At 37.8% G+C, this 25,956-nt stretch overlaps 1 protein-coding gene across 2 annotated transcripts; it reads right to left on the bottom strand.

The window, feature by feature from the left end:
• Nucleotides 1–235: 235 nt before the first annotated feature.
• Nucleotides 236–25,956, bottom strand: Nudt9 (nudix hydrolase 9). 2 transcript variants are annotated; one of them, XM_070012849.1, is made up of 8 exons: nt 25,861–25,956; nt 13,503–13,742; nt 12,438–12,533; nt 10,031–10,117; nt 7,723–7,834; nt 5,847–5,993; nt 4,476–4,560; nt 236–726 (listed from the first exon to the last, which is right to left on the bottom strand). In XM_070012849.1, exons 2-8 carry the CDS (start codon nt 13,697–13,699, stop codon nt 560–562), a joined length of 891 nt encoding a protein of 296 aa, XP_069868950.1. In that variant the 5' UTR covers nt 13,700–13,742; nt 25,861–25,956; the 3' UTR covers nt 236–559. The 2 variants fall into 2 exon arrangements, with proteins under 2 accessions (XP_069868950.1, XP_069868949.1); XM_070012848.1 differs by lacking the exon at nt 25,861–25,956 and adding an exon at nt 22,981–23,316.

Raw genomic sequence — 25,956 nt, 5'->3', positions numbered from 1 at the left:
CTGTATTGATTAAAATAACAGAAAATTCCTTATAAAGCTGCTTAAATATAAGGTTTCTAAGTCAGAGTCCATAAGATCATTTGAAGGAAAATATTGAAGGGAAATCAGATTAGACATTAAACTATACACATCTAATGGTAGGACTCCCCCAAGGAGTCTGCTGTGATGGAAACATCCTTTAGGCCTCTTAAGATAAGAAGGGAAAAGAACTAACCAACAAAGACTACATGGAAAGTACATGTCTATATTTTTATTCTCAATACAATTCTTCAAAAAAAAAGGTTATTTAAATTTAATATAAGCCATGCTTAAATTTAGAATACTTGTAAAATATGACAATTTTTAAACTTTTTTACAAGAAAGTTTACAATTCCATGTTCAATTTCAACATACTTGCTCATTTTATTCTGATGCAAAATCTTCTATATACAAACATTCTGAAAGAGAATAAAATAATTTCCAAATGACCTTTTTATAGTATGGTTTCTGTGTACTGCCTTCTTCTCAGCACAGGTCTTGGGTGGCCTTTGGCTTACACTGAGACCAGCAATAGTCCATGTTAGTCAGTTTCAGAGTCTTCACTCCAGTGTGCATCTCGTTTCTCTGCCACAAGTTTGATGAAGTGAGAGTGGCTGGCATAAAGCTTGAGTTTATCACTAATGTCCACCCATTTCACTTTTCCAGCATCATCTCCAGCTTCTAGATTAAGATTATCCATTATCTCACCTAGTCATCAAATTAAAAATACACACACACACACAAAAAGGAATTTATTTATCCATATTATTAGCATAATTCTCTATCTTCAACTGTTCTTACTGTAAACTTAAGTCATAAGCTAGGCACTCATGGCTCATACATGTCATCCTAGCTACATCCTAGCTGAGATATGAGGATCATGGTTCAAAGCCAGCCCCAGCAGGAAAATCCCTGAAACTCTTATCTTCAATTAACTACCAAAAGCTGGAAATGGAGCTGTGTTTCAAGCAGTAGAGTGCTGCCCTTGAGTACAAAGGCTAAGAGACAGTGGCCAGGCCCTGAGTTCAAGCCCCAGGGATGGTATAAAAAATAGACAAACAAACTTAAATCAGCACTATATTAGTAGTTAAGGAAATTAGAAAACAAAACATTCCAAATGCCTGAGTTCAACTAATTTCCCAAATATTAGGTGGAGGTTCCAAAAAGAAAACTGTTCCTTTAGCTGGCTCAAGCTTGTAATCTTCACTACTTAGAAATCAGAGATCAAGATCAGGGATCTAGGACAGCCCAGGTAAAAAGAAGTTTGAGAGACTCATCTCCACTAATGGCTGGGTACCGTGACATGTAGCTTTATCCCAGCTATAAGAGAAGCACATAGCTGGGTGCAGTGTTGCACAATGTCATCTCTAGCAATAGGGTAGCACAAGTAGGAGAATTGCAGCCCAGGCAGGCTCTGGCAAAAAGTGAGACTCTACCTTAAAAATAACACAAAAAGGAGGTTGGAGATATAGTTCCAATCGTAGAGTAGCTGCCTAGCAAGCAAAGGTTCTAAGTTCAATCTCCAGTATGGCCAAAATTTTATTTTAAAAAAAGGAAAATTTTTAAAAGGGGGATTATTCCTTTTCTTGTCTGTGATAATTTAAGATTTTTAAATTTGTGTAAACTAGTTGTACAGGAGGATTTTATTTTGCCATTTCCATATCCTCATACAATGTACCCTTATCACCCTTCCCCCCTCTATCACTCTAAAGCCCCTGGCCTCTATTCCGAAAACACGTTCAACAAGTTTCATTGTTCTATTTTCTCTCTCTCTCTCTCTCTCTTTTTTTTTTGTTGGTTACTGGGCCTGAACTCTGGGCCTGGGTGCTATACCTGAGCTCCTCAGCTCAAAGCAAGCACTCTTAACACTTGAGCCACAGCGCCACTTTCGGCTTTTTCTATTTATGTGGTGCTGAGGAATTGAACCCAGGGCCTCATGCATGCTAGGCAAGCACTCTACCATTGAGCCACCTTCCCAGCCCATTGTTCTATTTTCATATATGCACGTAAAGTACTTCAACCATATTTATCCACATTTACTCTCTCCATTCAAGCCTTCTACCTCCCTCTCATTCATTTTTAAGTATTAATTGTACCAAAGGATTTCACCATGGCATTTAGCACATACATACATACATACACACATATATATATATATATATATATATATTTTTTTTTTTTTTTTTACTGGAATAACCCTTTCAATTATTCTTAAAAACAAAACAAAACAAAAAAAGAGAGTGTGGAGGGAAAGGGAGAGAGACATCAGGCAAAGTGGTTCAAGTCTGTTACCTACTTGGGATGCAGTGGTCAAGGTAGGACATTCAAAGCCAGTCCAAGTAGAAAAGAAGTTTGAGTGATTCCATCACAACCAATGGCTTGAATACAGGTAGCATATACCTATCATCCCTAGTGTCATAGGGTAGCACAAGCAAGAGGATTACAGCCCAGGATGAACCAGGCATTCAGTGATATTTGACCTTGAAAATAACCAGGGTCTATGTCTATTGTCATGTAACTGCAACATACAGCCATTAATGGAAAGAGAGAAGTGAAAAGTAAATCTAAACCCAAATAGTTAACTGTTGGATTTTGTAAATAACAACCTCTAAAATCATGTTTTACCAGAATTAATAGTTTTCCACTCATGTCTGTGGGCACTTAATTCTATTATACAAATATTATACAAAATTTTTAGCAGTTTAGATTGGTATAATCTGACATGTAGAGTTCAAGTGTCACCTCTGTCATCATCACATGAAAAAAGCTAAACTAAAAATTAACAGTTCTTAGATCTCAGAGAACTGAGGTTAGGGGCATCCTGCCAGCCCTCACTGGAGAAAAATTCTCTCTGGCTTCCAGCAGGGTGAAGAGAAAGTAATAATTCTGAAACACATCTAAAGTACACTGCCCTCATGTACAATTTTTTTTATAAAGGCCTAAATAACTGGGAGGAGGGAAATACCAACTGTAGGCCAACTAACCTGGGTGATCTGAGGCAGAAAGGAGGAGAAGGAAAGCTGAGAAGCACTTGTGGAGGCTGCAGCTCAGGAGCACAGACAAGCTCAGGGAAAGAAAGTCATAGGATCCTCCTAGGGTTCCCCTATCCTAAAACTTACAGTAAAGGAAGATACTACTGAGAGAGGAGCCTATCTCAGACCTGATTAAAGAGTCTGGAGAGAAAATCAAGGGCATGGCTGGGAATGTGGCTTAGTGGTAGAGTGCTTGCCCAGAATGCAAGAGGCCCTGGAATTGATTCCTTGGTATCACATAACAAAAACAAAAACAAAACAAAACAAAGACATCTGTCAGGTGCCTGTGGCTCCCACCTGTAAATCTAGCTACTCAGAAGACTGAAATATGAAGATCACAGTTCAAAGACAACCTGGGCAATAAAGTCCATGAGACTTTTCTCTCCAATTAACCAGAAAAAAGCTAGAAGCAGACTTACGTTACTCAAGCCTTGAGTGAAAAAACTCAGAGACAGTACATAGGCTCTGGGGTTCAAGCTCCAATACTAGCATGTGTGCATGTGTGAGTCTGCATGTGCACATCCACATGAGCGCACATGCACATGCACACACAGACACCAGAGTAAATTTTAGCTTTTGATACCTGTGGCTATAGTAAGCAAAAACAGCATAACTAGCCAGATAAACATATAACCTTAAACTACTTACACTAAGGCCTACTTGCCTTAAATCTTGTCTAACTTCCAAAATAAACTGCAAGGTACACTAAAAGGCAAAACTAAACAGTCTAAGAGACAAAGCCAAGCAACAGAATCAAACTCAGATATGCCAAAGATCTTGGAATTAGAAGTACAGCTTTTTTTCTTTAATTTTTAGAAAAAGAAAAGACATGGGGGTAAAAACAGTAAACAACTCATAAACTAATCAACTTCTGAAGGATCAGTTTTTAAACCTCAAAATAACAAATATGTCAGCAGTTTTGTACAATTCACTCTAAACTACATTTACATATTTCTCTTAAGTTCCCAGTCCTAGAAGGATGAACTGTTTCAGCATTAGAGGTGTTGTATAAAAATAACAAACACCTTTGTTCCCATAAAATTCTATCCTAAAATCAGTAGCTCTTGGTCTACATATGGTTGTGCTCCAGTATGGTGGCTGAACCTGATTCTCTAATCCAAACAATATAGTAAATGTGAGTATAAAATTACCTGTCTCAGCTGGGCACACGCCTGTAATCTTAGCTATTCAAGAGGCTGAGATATGAGGATCCCAGTTCAACACCAGCCTAGGCAGGAAAATCTGAGATTCTAATCTCCAATAAATTACTCAGAAATTACTATGGCCCAAGTGGTAGAGCATTAACCTTGAGCACCAAGAGGCTCAAGAACAGAGTCCAAATTCCTAAACTCAAGCCCCAGGACTGGCAATAAATATATACACACATACATACATACATACATACATACATACATGCATACATACCTGTCTCATCATGGTAATTTACAGCTTCTGTTTCCATCCATGCATTATCAGTGTTTCGAGGATCATCAACATATCCCTTATATATCTATTTTTAAAAAGAGAAAGATTAAAAAAAAAAAAGTCTAGAGTGAAACAGGAATAGGCAGAACAAAAGCATGTTACCTTCATCAGATTCAGGAACATAAACATGAACATACTTAACAATGCAGACTATTATGCTTAAAAATGTTAAGATAAACCTGAGTTCGATAGCTCATCCCTATAGTCCCAGCTACTTGGGAAGTAGAGATCAGGATGACAGCTGATGAATACCAGCCTGGGAAAAGAGTTAGTGAAATCCTATCTCAACCAACAACCCAGGCATGGTCATTTGTATCGGTAATCCCAGCTATTCAGGAGGCATAAGTAGTAGACTATGTAATCTAAGACCAGAGTTGGTCAAAAATACAAGATCCTAATTGGATAAAATTCTGAAAAAAAAAGGGGGGGGGGGGACGGAGCTGGTGCATGGCTCATGTGGAAGGGCTCTGGCTTAGTAAATGCAAGGCCCAGAGTTCAAAACTTGGTGCCACCAAAGAAGAAAAAAATGTAGGACTGGCATGTATGTGGCTGGGGTGGTAACAAGTGCAAGACCCTGACTTCAAACCTTTTTAGAAAAAGAAATGTAACTATCATGGAGCCTTCAGCATTGCTTCTATATACTTGTTTACATTCCTGCAGGGTAATATTCTCTTTTGAAGCAATTTTAAAATTCACAAAATTCAATACTCTTAAATTTCAAAACTTAAGAGAGATTGGGGTGGCATAGCTCAGTAACAGAATATGTACTAAGCATGTAGGGGCTCCTAAATTCAATCACCAGCAATAAAAAGAGTATTTGAGAACAGTCAGATTTGCACATGTTTTTTAAAAATGTTTGATTATTTAAGCATTTTTGTTTTAATAACTTCTCTGATAATTTCATAAACACGTAAATTATTCTAATTAATACAGGGGATCTTTAAAAATCTTTATATAATTTAAAATATAAATATTTCAGAGAGGTTTATGTAAACAAAAACACGATTTTCCTGTTGGATAGATCCTCATCAAGTAAAAAAACAGCTTTTCTGTCATATTAGCTCATACCTAAAGAAATACTGAGGAAAAAAGGAAAAATTAATAAAGTTGGTCTACAATTGGGCTATAAATTCAAGGCAAATCTATTTATAATAGTGATCTCTCTATATCTTGAGTTGCTTTTATGAATATTTATCTCAAATATACAAGAAGTCTATTTTATTCAGAGAAGGTTCCAGGTGAACTTGAAGTCTACTTTCATTAATTTATAGGACTATTATTTAGTTCCCTCCTGGAACCATCATTTCTTACCACTAATTGTTCCTGGTTGAAGAGTTTGTGCAATTGTTCTTCTATTTCCCTCTTTTCAGCACTGGATTTCTGTAAGGAATTGAGAGCTTCCTCACCAAATTCTCTTTTCAATGTGGCACTTATCTTCTCTCCTGGATCTACCATTCCCTGAAGTCAAATTGCAAAAAAAAAAAAAAATTCAATACATACCCTACAAAATTAAGAAAAGTGAGGGAAAGGGTGGGTAGGGAGGGATAGGTAAGAATACTGAAAGGGGTGACATTGATCAAAACAAACTGTATACATAAAGAGCTTTATTGAATGGCAACTTGACTGTACAACTACTTAAAAGATAATAAATAAATATAAAAATAATAAATATATATATATATATATATATATATATATATATATTTAATTTTAAGTGAGTAGAAGATGTCCAGGCACTGGTGACTCATACTTGTAATCCTAGCTACTCAGGAGGCTGAAATATGAGGATCACACTTACATGCTGGCCTGGGAAGGAATATCTTCAATTAACCACCAATTAAAAAAAAAGAGCCAGAAGCAGAGCTAAGGTTCAAGTGGTAGAGTACTAGCCATGAGCAAAAAAGCTCAGAGATAGCACCAGGCCCTGAGTTTAAGCCCCAGGTCCAGTATAGAAATGTAAAGATTAGAAAATTAATAAGCTGTGATTCACTGCACAAGTATTGACTGAGTGGCAAGTATATATTTCTAATCCTATCTGCCCATAATAGTCACCTCTATTCCTCCATGTCAGCACTTACTAGTATCTTTGTCCAAAATGCTTATTCCCAGGTATGTACACAATTCACTTATCCACTTCCTTCAGACATTTATTCAAATGACACCTGATCTATGAGGACTATTCTAACTGTACTATCTCAAATATAAGATCTCAAGAACTTCTTATTCTTCTATCTTGCTTTTTTTCTTAATAGTTATAACTTTCAAGCATAAAAAATATTTACACTATTTATCTTATATGCTTCTCACTGGAATATTAGCATCAAATGATTGTTATTCTGCTGTTTACTCAATTACTAAAATACTAGCTGACAAAGGGTAGATTCTCAAGTTACACTGAGCAGATGACTAACACAAAATTGTATCACGGCAAGTTGTCCTTACTGATCAGAATTTCAAATGACAATAAAAATATAAAAGCTTATGATGAAATCATTGTTTTGCTATTGCACTCAGCATGAGTGAAATTTGATGATCTGTCCTATATTAATTTGCCTAAAGCTTTATTCTTGCAGACAGCAGCACCCTCATAGCAAACCATCTCATTTCACAATAAGGCATCAAATATAAAATATGCAACCACACTTATTATAAATGATTTAAAAGGTCACTTCAAATATTTCACCAGCATGCATTCAAACTGTAGGCTAATAAAAGTGCTCCTCATGGTGACATGGAAAACTGTAAAAGTATAAGAAGCAAGTATAAAAGCTATTGTTCTGATTACCTCTCAACTTATCAAAATTTATCAAAAAACACTAATAAGAGTTTTATTTGAGTTGGAACTAGGGTTGGGATAGGACCAACTTTAATGAGTGCCTACTACATGCTAGACACCTAAATGCAATCTGTGAGGTATTCATGATTCTATTAGAGAGAAGATCCTGACCTCCAAATCACCCACTTGCAAACAGAAAGACCAGAACACAAGACTAGCAGTAATTACTAAGTCCATCTTCTTCTCTAAAGATGTTACAATGACACCAATGCTAAACTTGTTCCTGGTAGTGACAGAATACCATTGCAGTGGGGAAAAATGGAGTCAGTAAAGTCCACATATAACAACCCTAGAGAAAATGAAGTAGCTAAAAGAATTTAAACATTAATTTGACCAAATTGTAATGCTCACTCCTGGGATTGCCCATTCTCCACAGTCTTTCCTTTTTATGGCAACAAACTGTAAGATGTTCTTCCCAGAAACAGGGTGGGAGATTTTATTTCCACTGCTATCTCTTTTCCACCTGTGAACAGAACAGTAAAACAAAATGACTTAAAACAGACTGAGTTTCTATCTCAAGCCTGAAAAATAACCTATGAAGAGATTCTTTCCTTTTTTTTTTTTTCAATTGTGAAAATACCGTACAGAGGGATTACAATTACATGGGCAAGATAATGAGTACATTTCTTATCAAGCATTGTAGCCTCCTCCTTTGTTTCCCCTTCCCATCCCTTCTCATCTCCCACCCCCCACCCCTCCCCCTGGATTATTTTCTTAATAACTGATTACATATCAATTTTTCTCAAATCAACTAGTTTAAAAAAAAACAGAACAAAAAACAGCATTGTACATTTGCACTTTTTATAACAGATACTATATTCTCCATAATGAAAATTCAGGATATAAAGTTTTTAATATTTAAAATGTTACCCAAAAAAGGTTAAGGACAAAATGCAAAGCAAAGACTGAAAGAATTAAGAAAAAAAAAATCAAAGGGCCTGGGCACCAGTGGCTCATGCACCTATAGGCCTAGCTACTCAGGAAGCTAAAATCTGAGGATCATAGTTCAAAGCCAGCCCATAAGACTCTTATCTCCAATTAACTACCAGAAAACCAGAACCAGCGCTACGACTTAAGTGGTAGAGTGCTTGCCCTGAGCTGAAGAGCTCAGGGACAGGACGCAAGCCCAGAGTTCAAGCCCCACGACCAACAACAACAAAAAAAATCCAAGGACCCTTTTTAGAACTTACACATAGTAAAAACAAAAAACAAAACACAAACAAAATCTAGTAACTTTTGCACTTAGCAGTTCACCAAGTATACTGAACAACAGCTTGTATGACACTGTTTTAGCAGGTATAAAAGGTAGTTTTCAAGCCAGATGCTGGTGGCTCATGCCTACAATCTTAGCTACTGAGGATGCGAAAGTCTGAGGATCAAATTCAAAGCCAGCCCTAGCTCTTTTTCTTGTTTTGTTTGTTTGTTTTGGTGTTACTACTCAGTGCCTGGGTGCTGTCCATTAGTTTTTTCTGCTCAAGGCTGACAATCTGCCACTTGAACCACAGTTCTACTAATGGCACTGGAAAATTCCTATTTCCTAGTGATATCATAACACCTTACTCTCATTTAGTAATGTTGGTGTAAGCAAACTTACTCTACTGCCAGTCTTATAAAAACACAACACATAACAAGTATGTACAGTATATAACTGCTTGATAATGTATAACAACTGGTTTATATAGTTACTATTTTTTTATTGTTCAGTTAAAATGTACTCCCTCTATTTCAAAAGCCTTTACTGTAGAATTAGAATGCCATGCATCTCCAGCAGCAGCCACATATATCTTGTGTATACAGTGCCTCCTGATGACACCCTGAGACCATGTGGAGATGACTAGCCTACACCTCCTAACTTGGTGAAAATACTGTCTATGCTATTCACACAATGACAAAACCATCTAATGATGTTTCTTAGATCATGTTTCTATTGCCAAGAACACATGACTATACTATGATGTTTTCGTATTTCAAGATTTCCATCTTATAAATTAGCCAGAGCTTTTCAGGGAGGTGGGTTTTTTTTTTTTTTTTTTTTTTGGGGGGGGGGTCTGGTCATGAGGCCTGAACTCTGGGCCTGGGCGCTGACCCTCAGCTCTTCAGCTCAAGGCTAGCACTCTACCACTTGAGCCACAGCGCCACTTCTGGCTTTTTTCTTTTTGCTTATGGGGTGCTGAGGAATCGAACCCAGGGCTTCATGCAAGCAAGGCAAGCGCTCTACCACTGAGCCACCTTCCCAGCCCCGGGCCAGAGCTTTTCAATGAAAGGGAATCAAATCTTTGAATTCTTACTGTTGTTTTTTTTTTTTTTTAGTGTCCTTTAAAATGCTTATACATCACTGAAAACAAAACAATGCTTGATAAATATTGGATAAGTTAACTGTGGGTAATATTAATTTATTCCTACAACACTAACCTAATTTTTCACATACATTATTATTGTAGTTTTTCAGTCTCTTGAAAGTCATTTATGTGACTATATATGTATACATGTATGCATGTGAATATATATAAATACAAACACATACATGTGTATATATACACAAACACATAGGCATACACAGACACATGTATATACATCTATACGTACACAAATGTAGCTACAGTCTATTTTTCTGATCACTTAGCTATTTGCTCCTAAAATGTTTTATTTGGGTTCATACCTGGTTATAATGGGATCTGCAGCATGATTTGGACCCCATCTCCCCAAAAGCCCCCGGCCAACCAATCCTGTGCGCCCTGCAGGATTTCTGTGGGAAAAGAAAGAAAGCTGTAAAGTCAACGGAATGTGGTCAGTAAGCAATATCACATATCTGACACTGCAATCATAAACCTCATTACACTGTTACTATTACTTAAGTTTTTCTTTTGTTCATGTTTTAAACTTTGGACTTGAGCCACAAGAAAGATCTGATTTCTAAAGTAGTTACACAATGTCTTCTTATTTATCCTAAACACAAACTTGAAACTTACCAGACTCTTCTAATGCTCTTTGCCTTATCTAATAAGACTTCATTATTTCAGAATCCTAAACCATTCTTGTTAGTTTGTTACATATTTACATTAATTTCCTCAATGAGTTCACAGATTTTTGCAGCATATAAGATAGTTAAATTTCATAGATTTCACATTTCCAAATTTAATTTTATAAAAACACTTATTTACTTTTTAGCCATATACACTAATCACTATTGATGCCACACATTATTACTTAATATTCCTAAATGTGCAATTTTTAATGCTCCAATAAAATGCCCTATTCTATAGTCTTATCTCTTTATAATCCTATTTTTTGTCTTCCCACTATGTAATTTCCAGTCATCTCTTTTCATTATACATCCCTACAACTGCTCTTATGACTGCATTTTTATATTGCTTTTACTAGACTCGTAAATATTTCAGCAAGACTTGCAAATAAACAGAAATACAAGAAACTTGGCCAGCTGACAATAACTCTTTTCAAATAGAGAAAATGTTAGTTTTCAATAGATGACCAAGTCTTATGATCTGTAAATCAGAAACTAAACTAGACATATAGACTACTATTGCCTAAGAAGCAGAAAAGGTTGCTTGCAAAGACAGAAATGAAGCCAATAGAGTAAGAGAAAAGAAGAGGCATGACAAAATAATCCTGATAGATTTCCAATTATATCTTTTCCTAAAGAGAGCTGCTTTTCTAACACAGGCTTTGTACCTATCCTTTTATATACATATACATTCATATATTTTACCCAGAAAAGGATGTAAGGACTAAGTTACATCCAAGAGTTTGACTTGAAGGACTCAATAACATAGAAGAGTATATTACAACAAAGAGAGAACTAAGCAAATGTGAAAGATTGGGTTGAAATCAGAACACTATCATTTCCTTGTCCTAGAAGAACTAAGAACACAGACTGCAGCATCTTTACAAGGCATAATCACAACTGAGCTGCTTCTCTTAAACTATATTTGAGTCATGGTAATTTTTTATCTTTTAGTATTTTATTATTAAATCATCTTACTAATCTATTTTTTTTATCTTTTCAACCTATCTCCCTCATTGTTATGTCATCTTACAAGAAATAAGCAAAGTTTAAAGATGCACAGAAAATGATTTTAATATTGAGGGTAGATGGGTTAAGATAAGGTCTTGCTATATAGCCTTGGCTGGCCTCTAACTCACAATATTCCTGCCTCAGTCTCCCAAGCACTCGAATATATCCTACCACATACATATCATACATATACCATATACATACCATACATATATCCTACCATACACAACATAAAAGAATCATTTTTTAAAGTATACAAACAGGGTTTGGAGCTGGGTGACACTGGCTCATGCCTATATTCAGGAAGCTGGGATCTGAAGATCATAGTCCGGTCTGTTCAGGAAACTCTGTGAGTAGCTAATCTCCAATTAATCACCCAAAAGCCGAAGTAGAGCTGTCTCAAGGGGTAAAGTGTCAACCTTGAGTGAAAAAGCTAAGAGCAAAATAAAATTTATCTAGTAAAGTTTATGCCAAATGTGCATTGGGTCTTTGGGCCTCACTAATATAGCCTTTCCACTCCAACACAAATAAATGACTAAATAAATAAATAAGGGACAGCACCGAGGTCCTGAGTTCAAGCCTTAGTATTGGCATTAGAAAAAATAATAACAGGACTGAGAACGTGGCTCAAGTAATAGACCACCTATCTAGCCAACTGTGAGGCTAGAGTTCAAACTGCATTACTAAAAGATAAATTCTTACTTATGGCATTATCTTGTTTAATAAACACCTACTAAAAATACAATTTTCAACTTTTTTATTAATTTATTCAAATAATTATTTGAATTATTTCTACCTTCAAGATGAAATTACAAAACGATGCATTCAAATCCTGCCTCTGCTACTTACTAGCTGTATGCAAAGTGCTTACATTCTTACCTGTAGAGCTAAAAGTAACCACCTAGAGTTCTATGAAGATTTAATGAGTTTACATATATAGTTTCATGTTATATTCAGTGCATTCTATTACATAATAAATATTAACTCGTTTTACCTTTTGAAGACCCTTTACTGCTTCTTTTCTAGTACCTACCTAGGTCTTCCATTTTCAATCTCATACAGGCCATTCTGGCTCTTTCTTTCAACATGCCCATCTTTTTCGTTAAACTTGGGAGAAAAGCTACTTTCACTGTAAGAAGAACATCAGTATAAAATTTTAAAAACAATAATAAATCAATTTGTTATTCACAATAAGCACTATCCTTGAAACAGCACATTTTAAGTGTTACTTTTTATTTTCAAATACATATATATTTGAATGTATATAACTCTCTACCTTTGTCTCTCTCTCCCTGCCTCATCCTTTACCTATCCATTTTCTATTTTTTTTACACTAATCTAACTTCTCACCATCTTATTCACAGTAATCTGGGAAAGAGTCTGAAAAATATTTTCACTACTTCAAATTCAAGTCTAGCTATATTAGAAAATACCATAAAGGATGTTAGCCTTATTATCTGGGAGACTGAAATCAGCAGAATCAAAGTATAAAGCAAGCCCACCCAAAAAAGTTTGAGACTGCTTCTCAAATCAGTCACTGGGATTGTTTGTGTATACCTGTCATCCAAACTATATAGGAAGCTGTGGCTCACATCTGTTATGTCATCTATAGCAAGAGCAAAAGAGGATTTCTGTCTAGACATAGGCCCAGACATAAGACCTTATATCAAAATAATCTGTGCAAAAACAGGACTGAACTCAGCAGCAGGGTACACCTGCCTAGCAAGCATGCATCTCTGAATTCAAACCCCATTTCCACAAAAACAGCAGCAACCAAAGAGATGTATCATTGATAACTCAATTGTTAACATATGAAAAAAAGTTGTCATAAGCAGTTACTTCAAAACAAACAACTATTTTCTGAACCAAAATAGATTTATTATTAGGAAAGAGCCTCATAAAACCCCCAGAAGAATAAACAAACATGAACCGATTTTGGGAGGGGGTACAGAAAGGAAACAAATGTGGAAAACGAGTTATAACAAAGTCAAGCACAGATAAAAGTGATTTATCAAGTGCTAAAAAGGACAGTTTACAAATGTAATCACAACCTTTTCTAAAAGTCCTATATGTAGCTAGTATCAGCTGATTTGCTCACCTGATTTGAGGATCTGCCCACCTAGGTCCAGCCAAGACAGAGACTGCAGTATATTCCACAGGGTTGTAGTCTTGCCACTCAACAACCCAGCCCACTTTCTCATTAGGAACCTGGCTCCGTTCAACTTTAGATCCTGGGTAGGGAGATGTCCGAGCCTTGTTGTGAGAATTCTCTTTGGCATCATTAGAACCAGACATGATGTTGGCGTTAAGATGAAAACAACAGGACAAAAATGGGTTTCTGGGAAGGAAACAAAATTGTTTTGTAGAAAAAACAGAACAGATTCATTAAAGAGTAACTCAAAGACTCAAACACAGTTTTCAATTTCAAAAACTGTTTAAAATCAGAAAATTCACCTATGATGTATACAGTATCACCCATCTTTCAGGTTTCCAAACCTAATTTTTAGTAACTAAATCTCATTAATGTAGCTACCACATGATTTTAGTTGAGGATAAAAAACACAAGTTCACTTATCTGTTTAGAAGGGGAAATTTGTTTTAAGAACTTAATCATAAAAATAACTGTGGAATAAAATTTTGGGTTTATATGAAGAAATACATTTTTATAAAGTAAATCTAACAAAAATAAAATGTACAGCAAAAAAGCATACAAAAATAGGAAAATGAAACTGCATTGTTGTAAAATTCTTACACTGAATATGAAGCAATTAGTGTAATATCATTTGAAGGCAGACTGATAAATATATATATATATATATACGCTAAAGCAAAATTTAAACAGTATGAAATAATTGTATAGTACATTCACACTGGTTACATACACACAAAATTTTTCATGTCTCCTCTTGCCTAAAATATTTAAAATAACATTCCTGATGACCCCTAATAAGACATTTAAAAGAAAAGGTGGATTCCAGGACAGCGTAAAATAATGGCAGCTCTTTTCCTTCTCATACCACACTAGTCAATTTGCTCTTATTATTTTTTAATTTGGTCAGTCATGGTCTGAACTCTGGGCCTGGGCACTGTCCCTCAGTTCTTCAGCTCCAGGCTAGTGCTCTGCCACTTGATCCACAGTGCCACTTCCAGCTTGTCTCTGCTTATGTGGTGCTGAGGAATCGAACCCAGGGCCTCATGCATGCAAGGCAAGCATTCTACCCTTGAGCCACCTTCCTAGGCCCCTCAATTTGCCTTTCTTAGATAAATGGTTGATAGGAAAACACTCACTTGACCATGATGAATAGTGAATTGGATACTGAGACATATACACACAAGTGTGTGTGTGTGTGTGTGTGTGTGTGTGTGTGTGTGTGTGCGTGCGTGCTGGGGATTGAACTCAGGGACTTGGCACTGTCCAAGACTAGCCACTTCGAGCCATAGCACCATTTACACACAAGTGTGTGTGTGTGTGTGTGTGTGTGTGTGTGTGTGTGTGTGTGTGTGTGTGCGTGCTGGGGATTGAACTCAGGGACTTGGCACTGTCCAAGACTAGCCACTTCGAGCCATAGCACCATTTACACACAAGTGTGTGTGTGTGTGTGTGTGTGTGTGTGTGCGTGCTGGGGATTGAACTCAGGGACTTGGCACTGTCCCTGAGCTTTTGTCATCAAGGCTAGCATTCTACCACTTCGAGCCATAGCACCATTTCTAGCTTCTGAGTAGTTGGAGATAAGAGTCTTAAGGACTTTCCTCCCAGGACTAGCTTTGAATCTCAATCATCTCAGCCTGCTGAGTAGCTAGGATTACAGGCATGAGCCACCAACACCCAGCAACAATTATTTCTGACAACTAATGACCCAAATCTGGACATGAGGTTAATATATACCTTACAGACTAAATGTCTGTATTCTTAAAAACTGGTAAGGTCAGGAAAGTATGTACAGATGGAAGAACTTTCCAGGTAAGACAAAAACTAAAGGGACATGTCAACTAAATGCAATCAATCACAAGAACCAGCAAAAAGCTGTACTGAAGGTGTTCTTGCTATGAGCAAGCAAGTTAAGCAAGCACAAGGCATTGAATGTAAGCCTCTGTGCTGGCAAAGAAAATGAAAAAAAGAAAAAAGAAGAAATACTAACAGAATTCCACAGAACACTAAAAAGATCAGACATCATGACCAAGGGACTTATTGCTAAAATGGAAAGATGGTTCCATATACAAAAATCAGTAAAAATCAACATGCCACAAAACAGAAAAAAAACACATAATCAGCTTAATTGATACAGAAAAGTCTTTTCACACAGTTCACCCTTTCATGATTAAAAACATACAATGGAAGAGCTACCTCAACATTACAATAATGACTATAAATGAAAAGCTCAGAGCTAATACTCTGGTAATTAATGAATTAATTTTCTTCTAAGATCAAGAATAAGCACTTTATTCAATATGGATGAATTGTCCTAGCAGACCAATTAAACAAGGAGAAAAAAAGTCAGAAGTAAATTATCTCTATCTGCCAATCACACCCTCACAAACACAAAAAAAAAGTCCATGAAAAAAACTGTTATAATAAGTGAATTTAACACATAAAAAGTAGTTAAAGCTGGGCACCAGTGGTTCAAGTATGTAATCCTAGCTACTAAGGAGGCTGAGATCTGAGGACTGGAGTTCAAAGCCAGCCTAGGTAGAAAAATCCCTGTGAGACACTTACCTCCAATTAACCACTCAAAAACTGGAAGTGTCGCTGTGGTCCAAAGTCGTAAAGTGCTAGCCTTGAGTAAAGAGCTTGGGGACAGGGCCCAGGCCCTGAGTTCAAGCCCCATGTCTGACAAAAAAAATTCCACGTAACCAAGAAAGCAAAACTCTTGCACAATGACTACTACATAACATCACTGAAAGAAATAAGACAGCAACAAACACATTCTATTTGTAATGACTGAGGACTTAAGTTAGCAATACTATCTAAAGTGATGATCTACAGATGCAATGTAAGCACTACTTGTTTTTTCTAAAACTAGGAAACTATATCCAAAGTTCCTTATGGAATCTCAAAGAAGCTCAAATAGTCGGAATTAGCTTAAAAAAAGAAAAGAACAAAGTTTAAGGTCTTATTCTTCCTGATATAAACATATACTATAAAGCTAGGGTGATGTTTCCATAAATATGGAATACAGACCAGACATAAACCCTCCCAGCTAAGGCCAAATGTTTTCAACAATGGTGCAAAGGGGAAATGACAATCTTTCCAACAAATGATAGTGGGAAAACATTATTTGCATGTAATGAGAACCTTCCCCTAATCTTACACCATTACCTTATACCTCATATAGACTAGCTAAGATTGAATGAAGGCTGGAGGTATGGCTTAGTTGTCAAGTACTTTCTAGAAGATGTGAGGCTCTATGTTCAATACACAGCAGCCCAAGAGACAAGTAAAAAAAATTAAAAATAAAAACATAATCTAAATATGGGAATTAAACTGATAAAACTCTTACACTGGAAACCTTCATAATATTTGATCTGGCAATAATTTCTTAAATATGACACTCAAAGCATAAGAAAAAAAAACAGGTAAATTACATACCAAAATATTTAAAACTTCTCTATATCAAGGACACAAGGTCATGAAAGCATGAAAAGAAACCCATGAAATGGAAAAAAATTGCAAATCATCTATCTATAAGGCATTGGTTAATATTCAGAACACATGAAGAACCCCTACAACTCATCAAGAGAATCCAATTACAAAATGGGCAAAAAATGTTAGATGTTTCTTCAAAGAAGATATATATTGCCAACAAGCACATGAATAGATACAACATCACTAATGATTAGAAAAATAAAGCCAAAACCACAATGGGTTATCACTTCGTAACCATAGGAAAAACATTATGAAAAAAAAAAAGGTAACAAAGAAGGAACAAATGTGGATGAAACTTACTTGCTACTGAAAATAGTATCAGGTGATTTTACATTCATATGATTAAAAAAAGCAAGTTACAGAAATATATGCAATTTTCATTTTAATAAAACAATTATTTTGTTTGAGAGAGTAAAAATGAGTTGTCTATTACTGCTATCACAAATTATCATAAACTTTGCCATAAAACAGTATGTTGTATATCTTAATATTTCTGTACAATTCCAACATAAAACTTGCTGGGCTAAAGCTACTTACTTCATCAGCAAAGCTACCACCTATATAAAGAGTTCAGAGGGTCGTGGCTCCTACTCTTTAGATGCAAAGCCACCTAAGAAGTAGGTAACTACTTCTTAATAATCTTTCTCAGACCAGAGCTGAAACATTTTTTCCATTTTACAAGTTCAATTAGATCAGGTACACATGGATAGTCAAGAGTGATTTCCAAATCTTAAAGTCCTTAACCCTAATCATATCTACACAGTCTCTTTTCTCATGTAAGGCAACATTGTGTGTGTGTGTGTGTGTGTGTGTGTGTGTGTGTTGTGTGTGTGTGTGTGTGTGTGTGTGTGTTGGGGGGGGGGGGGAGAGCAGTTCCTAGGGCTTGAACTAGGCCTAGGCACTGTCCCTAAGTTTTTCTGCTCAAGGTTAGGGTTCTACCTACCATTTGAGGAACAGCTCCACTTCCAACTTTTTGGTGGTTAATTGGAGTTTAGACTCTTATGAACTTTACCACCAGAGTTAGCTTCTAACCAAGATCCTCAGATCTCAGGCTCATGAGCTGGGATTACAGGCATGAGCCATGGCACTCACCATGGACAATAAATATAAAAAGGTTCCAGGGATTAAGATGAGGTTATCTTGGAGGAGGTGCTGGGAACATTATTCTGCTACCACAAATGTCTATGTTATATTCTATGAACATAGGAAAAACTCAAAAAATATATATTAAAATTAAAAATTCCTTATCTTCATATAACCCATATAACAAGTTAGAAAATACACTACTGAAATGAGTAGAGGTAGAAGGGAAATGGGAAGAAAAAAGAGCAAGAAAGAAGAGGAAGGATAGAAAAGGAGAATAGAACTAAAAAGGAAAAAGGGTTGGAAGAATAAAAACATTAAAAACAAGGAGAAAGTGAAGCAAATTTTTAAAAGAATTAAGACTATCACATAAACACCATAATAGGGTTCATGAATGAACAAATTTACACCCTTTGGTCAAATCATATATTCACATCTGTATTGATTTTTCATTTGAAAATTTAAGATTAAAGTTCTTAACTGACATTCAAATATTGCACATCGCACATTCTGACCGCTCAACGTTTGTGTACATAGTAAATAATGATGGAAATGTAATCACACACGTGTGCCCAAACTCATAATGGACAAGAGTGTACCCTAACATCAACTATGGGACTCTGACATAACTTGTGGTAAAGGTTCAACAAATAGTATAAATTTACAATTCTACAGGTACATTATATAGAGAGAAGTTAATATGTTATTGTAAAGAATTTCTGTATGGGAAATTTCTGTACTTTCCATTCCCTTTTGCTGTGAACTTAAAGTGCTGTAGAAAAGAAAGCTTTAAAAAAAAAAACCCACCAAGCCAGGCACAGATGGCTCACACCTGTAATACTACCTATTCAGGAGGCTAAGATCTGAGGGATCTTGGTTTGAAGCCAGATCAGGCAGGAAAGCCCATGATACCTTACCTCCAATAAACTCCACAAATGGAGCTGTGGCTCAAATGGTAAAGTGCTTGAGCTCAGGGACAGCACCCAGACCAAGATCAAGCCCCCTAAATGGAGGGTACAGCACCAGCCTTGCCGTTGAAAAAGCCAAGTGAGAGAACGAGGCCCCCAGTTCAAGTCCCAGTACCAATATACACAATAAACAAACATTTTTAAACACTCTTAGAGTTAGGAGCCAGTGGCTCATACCTGTAATCCTAGCTATCAGGAGACTGAGATCTGAGAATTGTGCTTCAAAGCCAGCACCAGCAGAAAAGTACACCAGTCTCTTATGTCTAACTAACCACCAAAAGACTGGAAGTAGATCTATGCCTCAAGTAGCAAAAAAGCCTTGAGCACAAAAAGCTCAAGGATAGCACCCAGATTCGGAGTCCAAGCCCTAGGACCAGCATTCACATACACAAAGAAAATGCACTTAAAAAGCAACTATCTATGCTATCAGTGCTTTCCCAACTAATCTAACCCCTCCCAATTCTTGATCTTTTTAATACCACTATAGTTTTGCCTTCAAGAACTATCATAGTTAGAAGCATACAGCCTACTGGCTTCTTATATGCATATAATAGTGTTCATATCTCCTCATGGCTTGCTAGTTTTTAAAAAATTTTATTGTCAAGGTAATGTACAGAGGAGTTACAGCTACACACATAGTAAGCAAATTTCTTGACCAACTTGTCATCCTCTCCCTCATTTTCCTCCCACTTTCCCTCCCCCCAAATTGTGCAGTTCATTTCTAACATATTGTCTTGAGTATCACTGTTGCACTGGTTCACCCTTTGTCCTTTGTCACCATTTTGTTGTTCCCTAATTACCTTCCCTAATTCAGAGAAACATGTTTACAATACCCGGGGTACCAAAATCAAATACAGGGACAACGGGATAAGCCATAGAGGGAAAACACACACACATACATTAGAAAAAAGAAATTTTATAGTATATTTAAAACAACAACAAAGAAAAACCTCTTGTTTTCATGTGTTGGCACTAAGTAACATTTTATTTTCTGGATATACTAGTTTATCCATTCACCTACTGAAGGACATCAGCACTTACATTTGTATAAATGGCTGCTTCCAGGTTCTCATAATTATATATAAAGTTCCTAAAAACATCTGTGTGTAGACTTCTGCATGAACCTAAGTTTTCAAGTCATTTAGGTCACTACCAAAATGTATGACAACTTTGGAGAGGAAATGTCAAATTTTTTTCTTTCCCTTGATTTTTAACTGGTTTCTTTCTTGTGTGTTTATAGCTCTACGCGTAATTAAGCCGTTCTCTTTCATTCACCACACTTACAGGTTTTGAAGTAACTGTTACTTGTTTGCACTCACTCTGTATGGGGAAAATATTAGAATCAGCATCTGATCAGTGAGTAAGTTATTATCTCCAGAAACTTAACATTTGTGTAAGGTAGAATATTTGACTGTAACTAATTTTATTAGTAAGTGGCAGACTATCAGGCATGGTGGCATACATCTGTAATCTCAGCCCTCGGCAACTAATAACCAGCTCCTGCCTAACATAAACTACATAGTGAGAAAAAATAATAAATTAGGAAAAGAAGGAGAGAGTGACAGAAGTCAGAACATTGAGGAAGGAGGAGAAAAGGAGGAAGCGTGTGTTACTAAAAGCAAAGTTTAGCTTATAGAGGGAGCCTTTCAATTAGACCGGGAAAAAAATATATACACAGGAAATTGACTTTTATACTACTCTATCCCAACCAAGCACCAAAACAATTTTTAAGGTTTTTTCTTTTTTTTACTTTTCCAAATGTCACAAGGAAAAAAAAAAATACTGAACTTTCCACACAGAGAAGTACTAATGTTATGTCCACTGTTCAATCTAAGAAACCAAAAGGTATCAGATTAAGAATACTTATTGTACATAACCTAGGCCTTTTTTTTATTGCATTACTGAACAGGAACAAGAAATACATGGAGCCCCACTGGATATTAAATAGGGATAAAATACATGCTGCAAAGTAAAAACCAGTTTTCAACTTAGAAGTAGTAAACTTCTAGGCAGTGTATTATTACTTATTTGATCCTCACACTCTTAAGTTTAGGTACTATTAACCTTCTTTTGGAAGAATGTGCATTAAGGCCAAGAGATTAAATAAAGGTCACACAAAGAATCTAAGTCCAGGCAAACTGACTCCAAATTCCAGGCTCTAAACATTATGCTATACTATGCCATTTTTAGGTCACACAATTTAAATGTAAGCAAAGGAATGAAATGTAAAATATTCTCCACCAATGATTGTCCTAAGAGAACTTTTTTTCTTAGAAAAGACATTTGAAAGATTCTAGTCAAATCACAAATACTATGGAGGGCATTGTGGTACATTGCCTATAATCCCAAAACACAGGAGGCTGAAGCAGAAGGATCACAAGATCAATGTAGCTTAGCTACATACAACTTCCAGGCCAGCTGAAGCTTTTTTTTTTTTTCCTTGTGCGGGTCCTGGGGCTTAAATTCAGGGCCTGGGGACTGGCCCTCAACTTTTTTGTTCAAGGCCAAGTGCTCTCCATGTGAGTCACAGTTCCACTTCTACTTTTCTGGTGCTTAATTGCAGATAAGAATCTCAACTTTCTTACACAAGCTGGGTTTGAACCAAGATCCTGAGATCTCAGCCTCCGGAGTAGCTAGGATCATAGGCCTGAGACACTAGCATTGGGCTTGAGCTACTTTTTGATGCTACATTTCTTTTGCCTCTCCCAAGATGACACACACAAAAAAGTTGGCTTAACTTTTGGCTATTTTTCTGTGCAACTACATGAAGTCTCTGGTTCTTCAGATACCTTATTAGCGTTTCCAGCATTAAAATGAAGAGTAACTACCGAGCAGCTTTACATCATTATGGGGGGTGGGGGGAATAACAAAAATAGCATTCGTAACTTCCAGAGCAGACAGACCTGTTCCTTTCTCTCTCCTAATTTCCACTGAAAGGCAAACATGTACACAAGGAAAACAAATTCACAGTGGCAGAGAGGACACCACTAGTGAATGTTAGCAAGATGGAAGGCAGAATAGAAGAAATTAATTTTAAAATACACACCAATGTGTGAGGAAGGGATACCATTTCTACAAGAGAAGTTCTGAAAGACTCCGTGTGTGAAGTCAATGGGCCTAAAGCTCCTAAGTGGTTACCGACCCAGTCAATAATCTGCCTCCTTCCACATCCTCAAAACTAAGTTGGAATAGTTACATGTACCTCCAAGATAAAGTCAAAAGTTGTGTTTTTTTTTTTTTTAAATTTCATAAAGTCTGGAAAGAAGAGGAGGTCCTGGCCTGTTCACCTACCTGTATCTGCTCTCACACTCCCTCAACTGAAATCTTCCAGTCCAGGCAACCTAGTACCAAGGGCCAACGGTCTACCAGGCTTCCTCTATAAAGAGAGCCGTGTGCTTGCTTATATTAACAAGCTGACAAGCATTTCCACTACCCGTGGGAAGTAGTCATCAAAAAGAATATGCCGGCCCAAACCTGGGATACTGAAAACTCTTGTGATCCATAATATTGGTGACTCATAGCCAACCGCAAATTTCAAAATGAGCCAGCGCCTGAGACTGGTCTCCAAAACAGCCGGCTAAAATGCGGGCTGGAGGCATACTCAAGTGATAGAGCACCTGCTGTGGGCGAGAGTAAAGTCCCTAAGTTCAAACCCTAGGAGAAAGAGAGGAGGAAGAAGGGGAGGGGGAAGGGAGGAGGATGGAGGAGGGGAAGGAGGGCGGGAGGCTAAGTCCAGAAAGGCCCAGATCACTGGTTTGATCCTTTCCTCCAAAGGCCGACCTATCTCGGCGCCTTCTGGAAAGCTGGCCTGCGGCTAGGGCTCCTTTCCCACCCTCGCCCAAGGCCCCGCGAACCGGAGGCGGCGGTGGGAGCGGGAATACCTGCACGGCGGGCTGGGGCGGCACACCGAGGACCCGACGGTGGCGGAGGCCAGGGCCACCGAGAGAGACACGGCGGCAACAGCGCTTCCCAGGGGGCGCGCGGCCATCGGCGCCCGGCGCGGGCCGCTCTCTGCCCGCCGCGGCCCGAGCCGGCTCCGGGGATCCGACGGGCACGAGGACCCGGCCGCGCTCCCGGTCCCGGAAGGGACTAGCTGCCTGGTCTAACCGCACCGACGCCGCGAGCCCGCAAAGTAACCGCCCAGCGTTCTCCCAGGCGCGCCGCGGAAGCCCACACCCACAAAGAGCGCCCAGGGCTCGGGCACCCGCAGCCCGAACGCCGGCCACAGGCCCCGGGACGGCTCTGCGCGACGGCGCTTTACGGCCGAGCCGGCCGCAAAACGAAAGTCGCGCAGGCGGAGTGGCGCCTTGCTTTACGGTCGTCCTAACGCGCAGGCGTACTTGGCGAACTTCCCAGTCGGCGCCGACGTACTTGAGACCAGATGGAAGAACTTCCCAAACTGTGCAAGAGAAGAAGCTTGGAAAAAAGGGAAAACTCAAAGGGAAGGAATGTGCGAGATGTCTGAAGGCCCTGGCTTTTTATAACTGGACGTCCTAGACATATCTTGAATAACATCGTTACAGGAAGAGATAGAAATGAGATCAAATCCATGCATCTTGAGGCGTTTCTCCTCCTTAAAAAAACCCCAAACCAAAAAACCCAGGTCATTCTATGTTGTTGCTAATTTCACGAGGCTCTGCCTGGCTGTGGCCCTGGGAAACCTGTGACATTGTAGGCAAATCGTAAGATAGGCACAGCTTGGATGATAAACTCATAAGGCAAAACTTATTCTCAGTTGCAGAGTGTCCAAACCAGAGTTTTAAGTTCCAGGACCAAACTCCGGGTGGCCACTCACTCCAACACACTGACTAAAGATGAAAGCGAAAGTTTATTAAGGCATGATAGGCCAGGCAAGAAAACAGTTTAACCCATCTTCAGGGTTCAGACCTGTACTTTAGGCTTAAGTAGAAAAGGAATTGGTGTAAGGTTGAGAGGTATGCAGAGTGGATCATTTTCTGATTGCTGGGTTTAGAAGGGGTTCCTGAGAAGTTCCTGCTGTTTGAGGGGATCCCTTTACTCTGGGTAAGAAAACCATTGTTGCCTGGTGTATGGTCCCTGCTGGGAGGCTCTGCTTTTCCTTTCCTTGGGGGCAGATTCCTTCATCCCTCCCAGTAAAGATATCAGCCCTAACCTTCTGGGATTCCAAAACATTTACAAAAATCAGAGGCTGAGATGCCAAACTTCTCACCTGCTTTTAATTAATTCAGGGAGTCAGTGCTTTTCAGCAAAAGAATCTTCAGTACCTATTACAAACCCAAGTTGTCTAAAGCTTTCATTTATTACCATTTCATTTATATATGTTGAAAATGTATAAACTTCAGGTATACAATTCACTGTTTTAACAGTATGACCCCGACGTACTCTAAAACTTAATCATCTTACAAGTCAAACTAATCAAATTTTAACAGCCACTATCCTGCAAACTGCAGAACTGTTACAATAACTCTGTGCAGCTTTCCGCACTGACACGTGTATGCAGTCAGTACTAGTAATGCTTCCACACATTTAAAATCCTGTCTTTGGGATGACCCAAGGCTTCCTTAAAATGCCTGAAAAAACAAAGTCGAGACAATTTGCTCTTTTGTTCAGCCAAAACCTGATGGCAGGCAATAATTAGTCCCGTAGCCTTTCTTAGAGCAGTTAGTTTAAAAGACTTACAATGATAAATTCTACCCTTTCAGACAAGTCTACTACAGTTTCCTGTCGGACTGGATAGCCTCTCCTTAGATATGCAAATACCCAGGGAGATAAACTCACAATAAACCCCAGTCCCTGTAAGAGGTGAAGTCTGGCTTCAACTTGCAACACTTCCTCCAATCACAAACATAGAGCTTTGTCTCTGGGTAAATGCCAATTAAATTCAGATAGCCTAGGCACATCTTAGAACCATTTCTGCCTTTACCTTAGCATAAACATTAAAAACATCTCTAGACAAGATCGGGCATGTTAATTTTTGTGTTTTATAAGAAGCAATTTTCTTATGCTGAAAAGATGTTTAAAGTTTGAAACACCATAGTAATCAACATTTTTAAAAAATTGTCCCACTGATAAAAAATTTTAAAAAAAAGTGCCCAGGAGACAGGCACCAATGGTTTATATGTGTAATTCTGGCTACTTAGGAAGGTGAGGTCTGAAGATTAAGGTTCAAAGCCAGCCTGATCAGGAAAGCCCATGGGACTCTTACCTCCAATAAATTACAAAAAAAAAAAAAGCTGAAATTGGAGGTATGGCTCAAGTGATAGAATACTCCCCTTGAGTAAAAAAGAAAAGAGCAAGTCCTGAGTTCAAGCCTCAAGACTGGTACAAAAAAAAAAAAACAATCTAGAGGGGAAAACTGGAAGAATGAAAGGGGCGACATTGTCCAAAAAAGGAAAGTACTCTTTACCTGACTTATGTAACTTTAACCCTCTGTACATCACCTTTGCAATAATAAAATAATTAATAATACAAACTTAAAAATAAACAGGGACTCCTCTTTAGTTTCCTTTCCAGCTGGAGAATTTCTGCCACTTTCTGGTCGTTATGGCAACAGACCTTCAATAAACCTTTCCTTATCACTTTAGTTTTGCCTTTGTTTGTTGCTGACAGTTCTTTGATAACAACGTATTTTTTTTTAATCAAAGCCAGTAACTCACGCCTATATACTTGTACTCTAAGTACTTAGGAGACAGAGACCAGAAAGATCATAGAAAGAAGCCTGGGTAGAAAGTTAGCAAAACCCCATGGAAACCAATAAATTAAGCATGATTATTTAAACTCACTTGTGATCCCAGATACTTAGGAGGCTTGATAGTGTTAGTCCGCCTGGGAAGGTCCCAGTGCCAGTCCCAGTGCCAGCCTTTATAGGCAAACTCTTT

This window comes from Dipodomys merriami, unplaced genomic scaffold (genome assembly GCF_024711535.1).
Source record: "Dipodomys merriami isolate MVZ:Mamm:240054 unplaced genomic scaffold, mDipMer1.0.p SCAF_9, whole genome shotgun sequence".
Classification (NCBI taxonomy): domain Eukaryota; kingdom Metazoa; phylum Chordata; class Mammalia; order Rodentia; family Heteromyidae; genus Dipodomys; species Dipodomys merriami.
The sequence above is the reverse complement of the archived record's forward strand: the minus strand, read 5'-3'. Positions and strand labels throughout refer to the sequence as shown.

Coding starts and splice junctions, on each gene's coding strand:
- Nudt9 (XM_070012848.1), bottom strand. CDS start 23,087: ATGGCCGCGCGCCCCCTGGGAAGCGCTGTTGCCGCCGTGTCTCTCTCG. Junction 7,835..10,030: donor GCAGATCCCATTATAACCAG/GTATGAACCCAA, acceptor TTCTGTTCACAG/GTGGAAAAGAGATAGCAGTG. Junction 727..4,475: donor AAATTACCATGATGAGACAG/GTATGTATGCAT, acceptor TTTGATGACTAG/GTGAGATAATGGATAATCTT.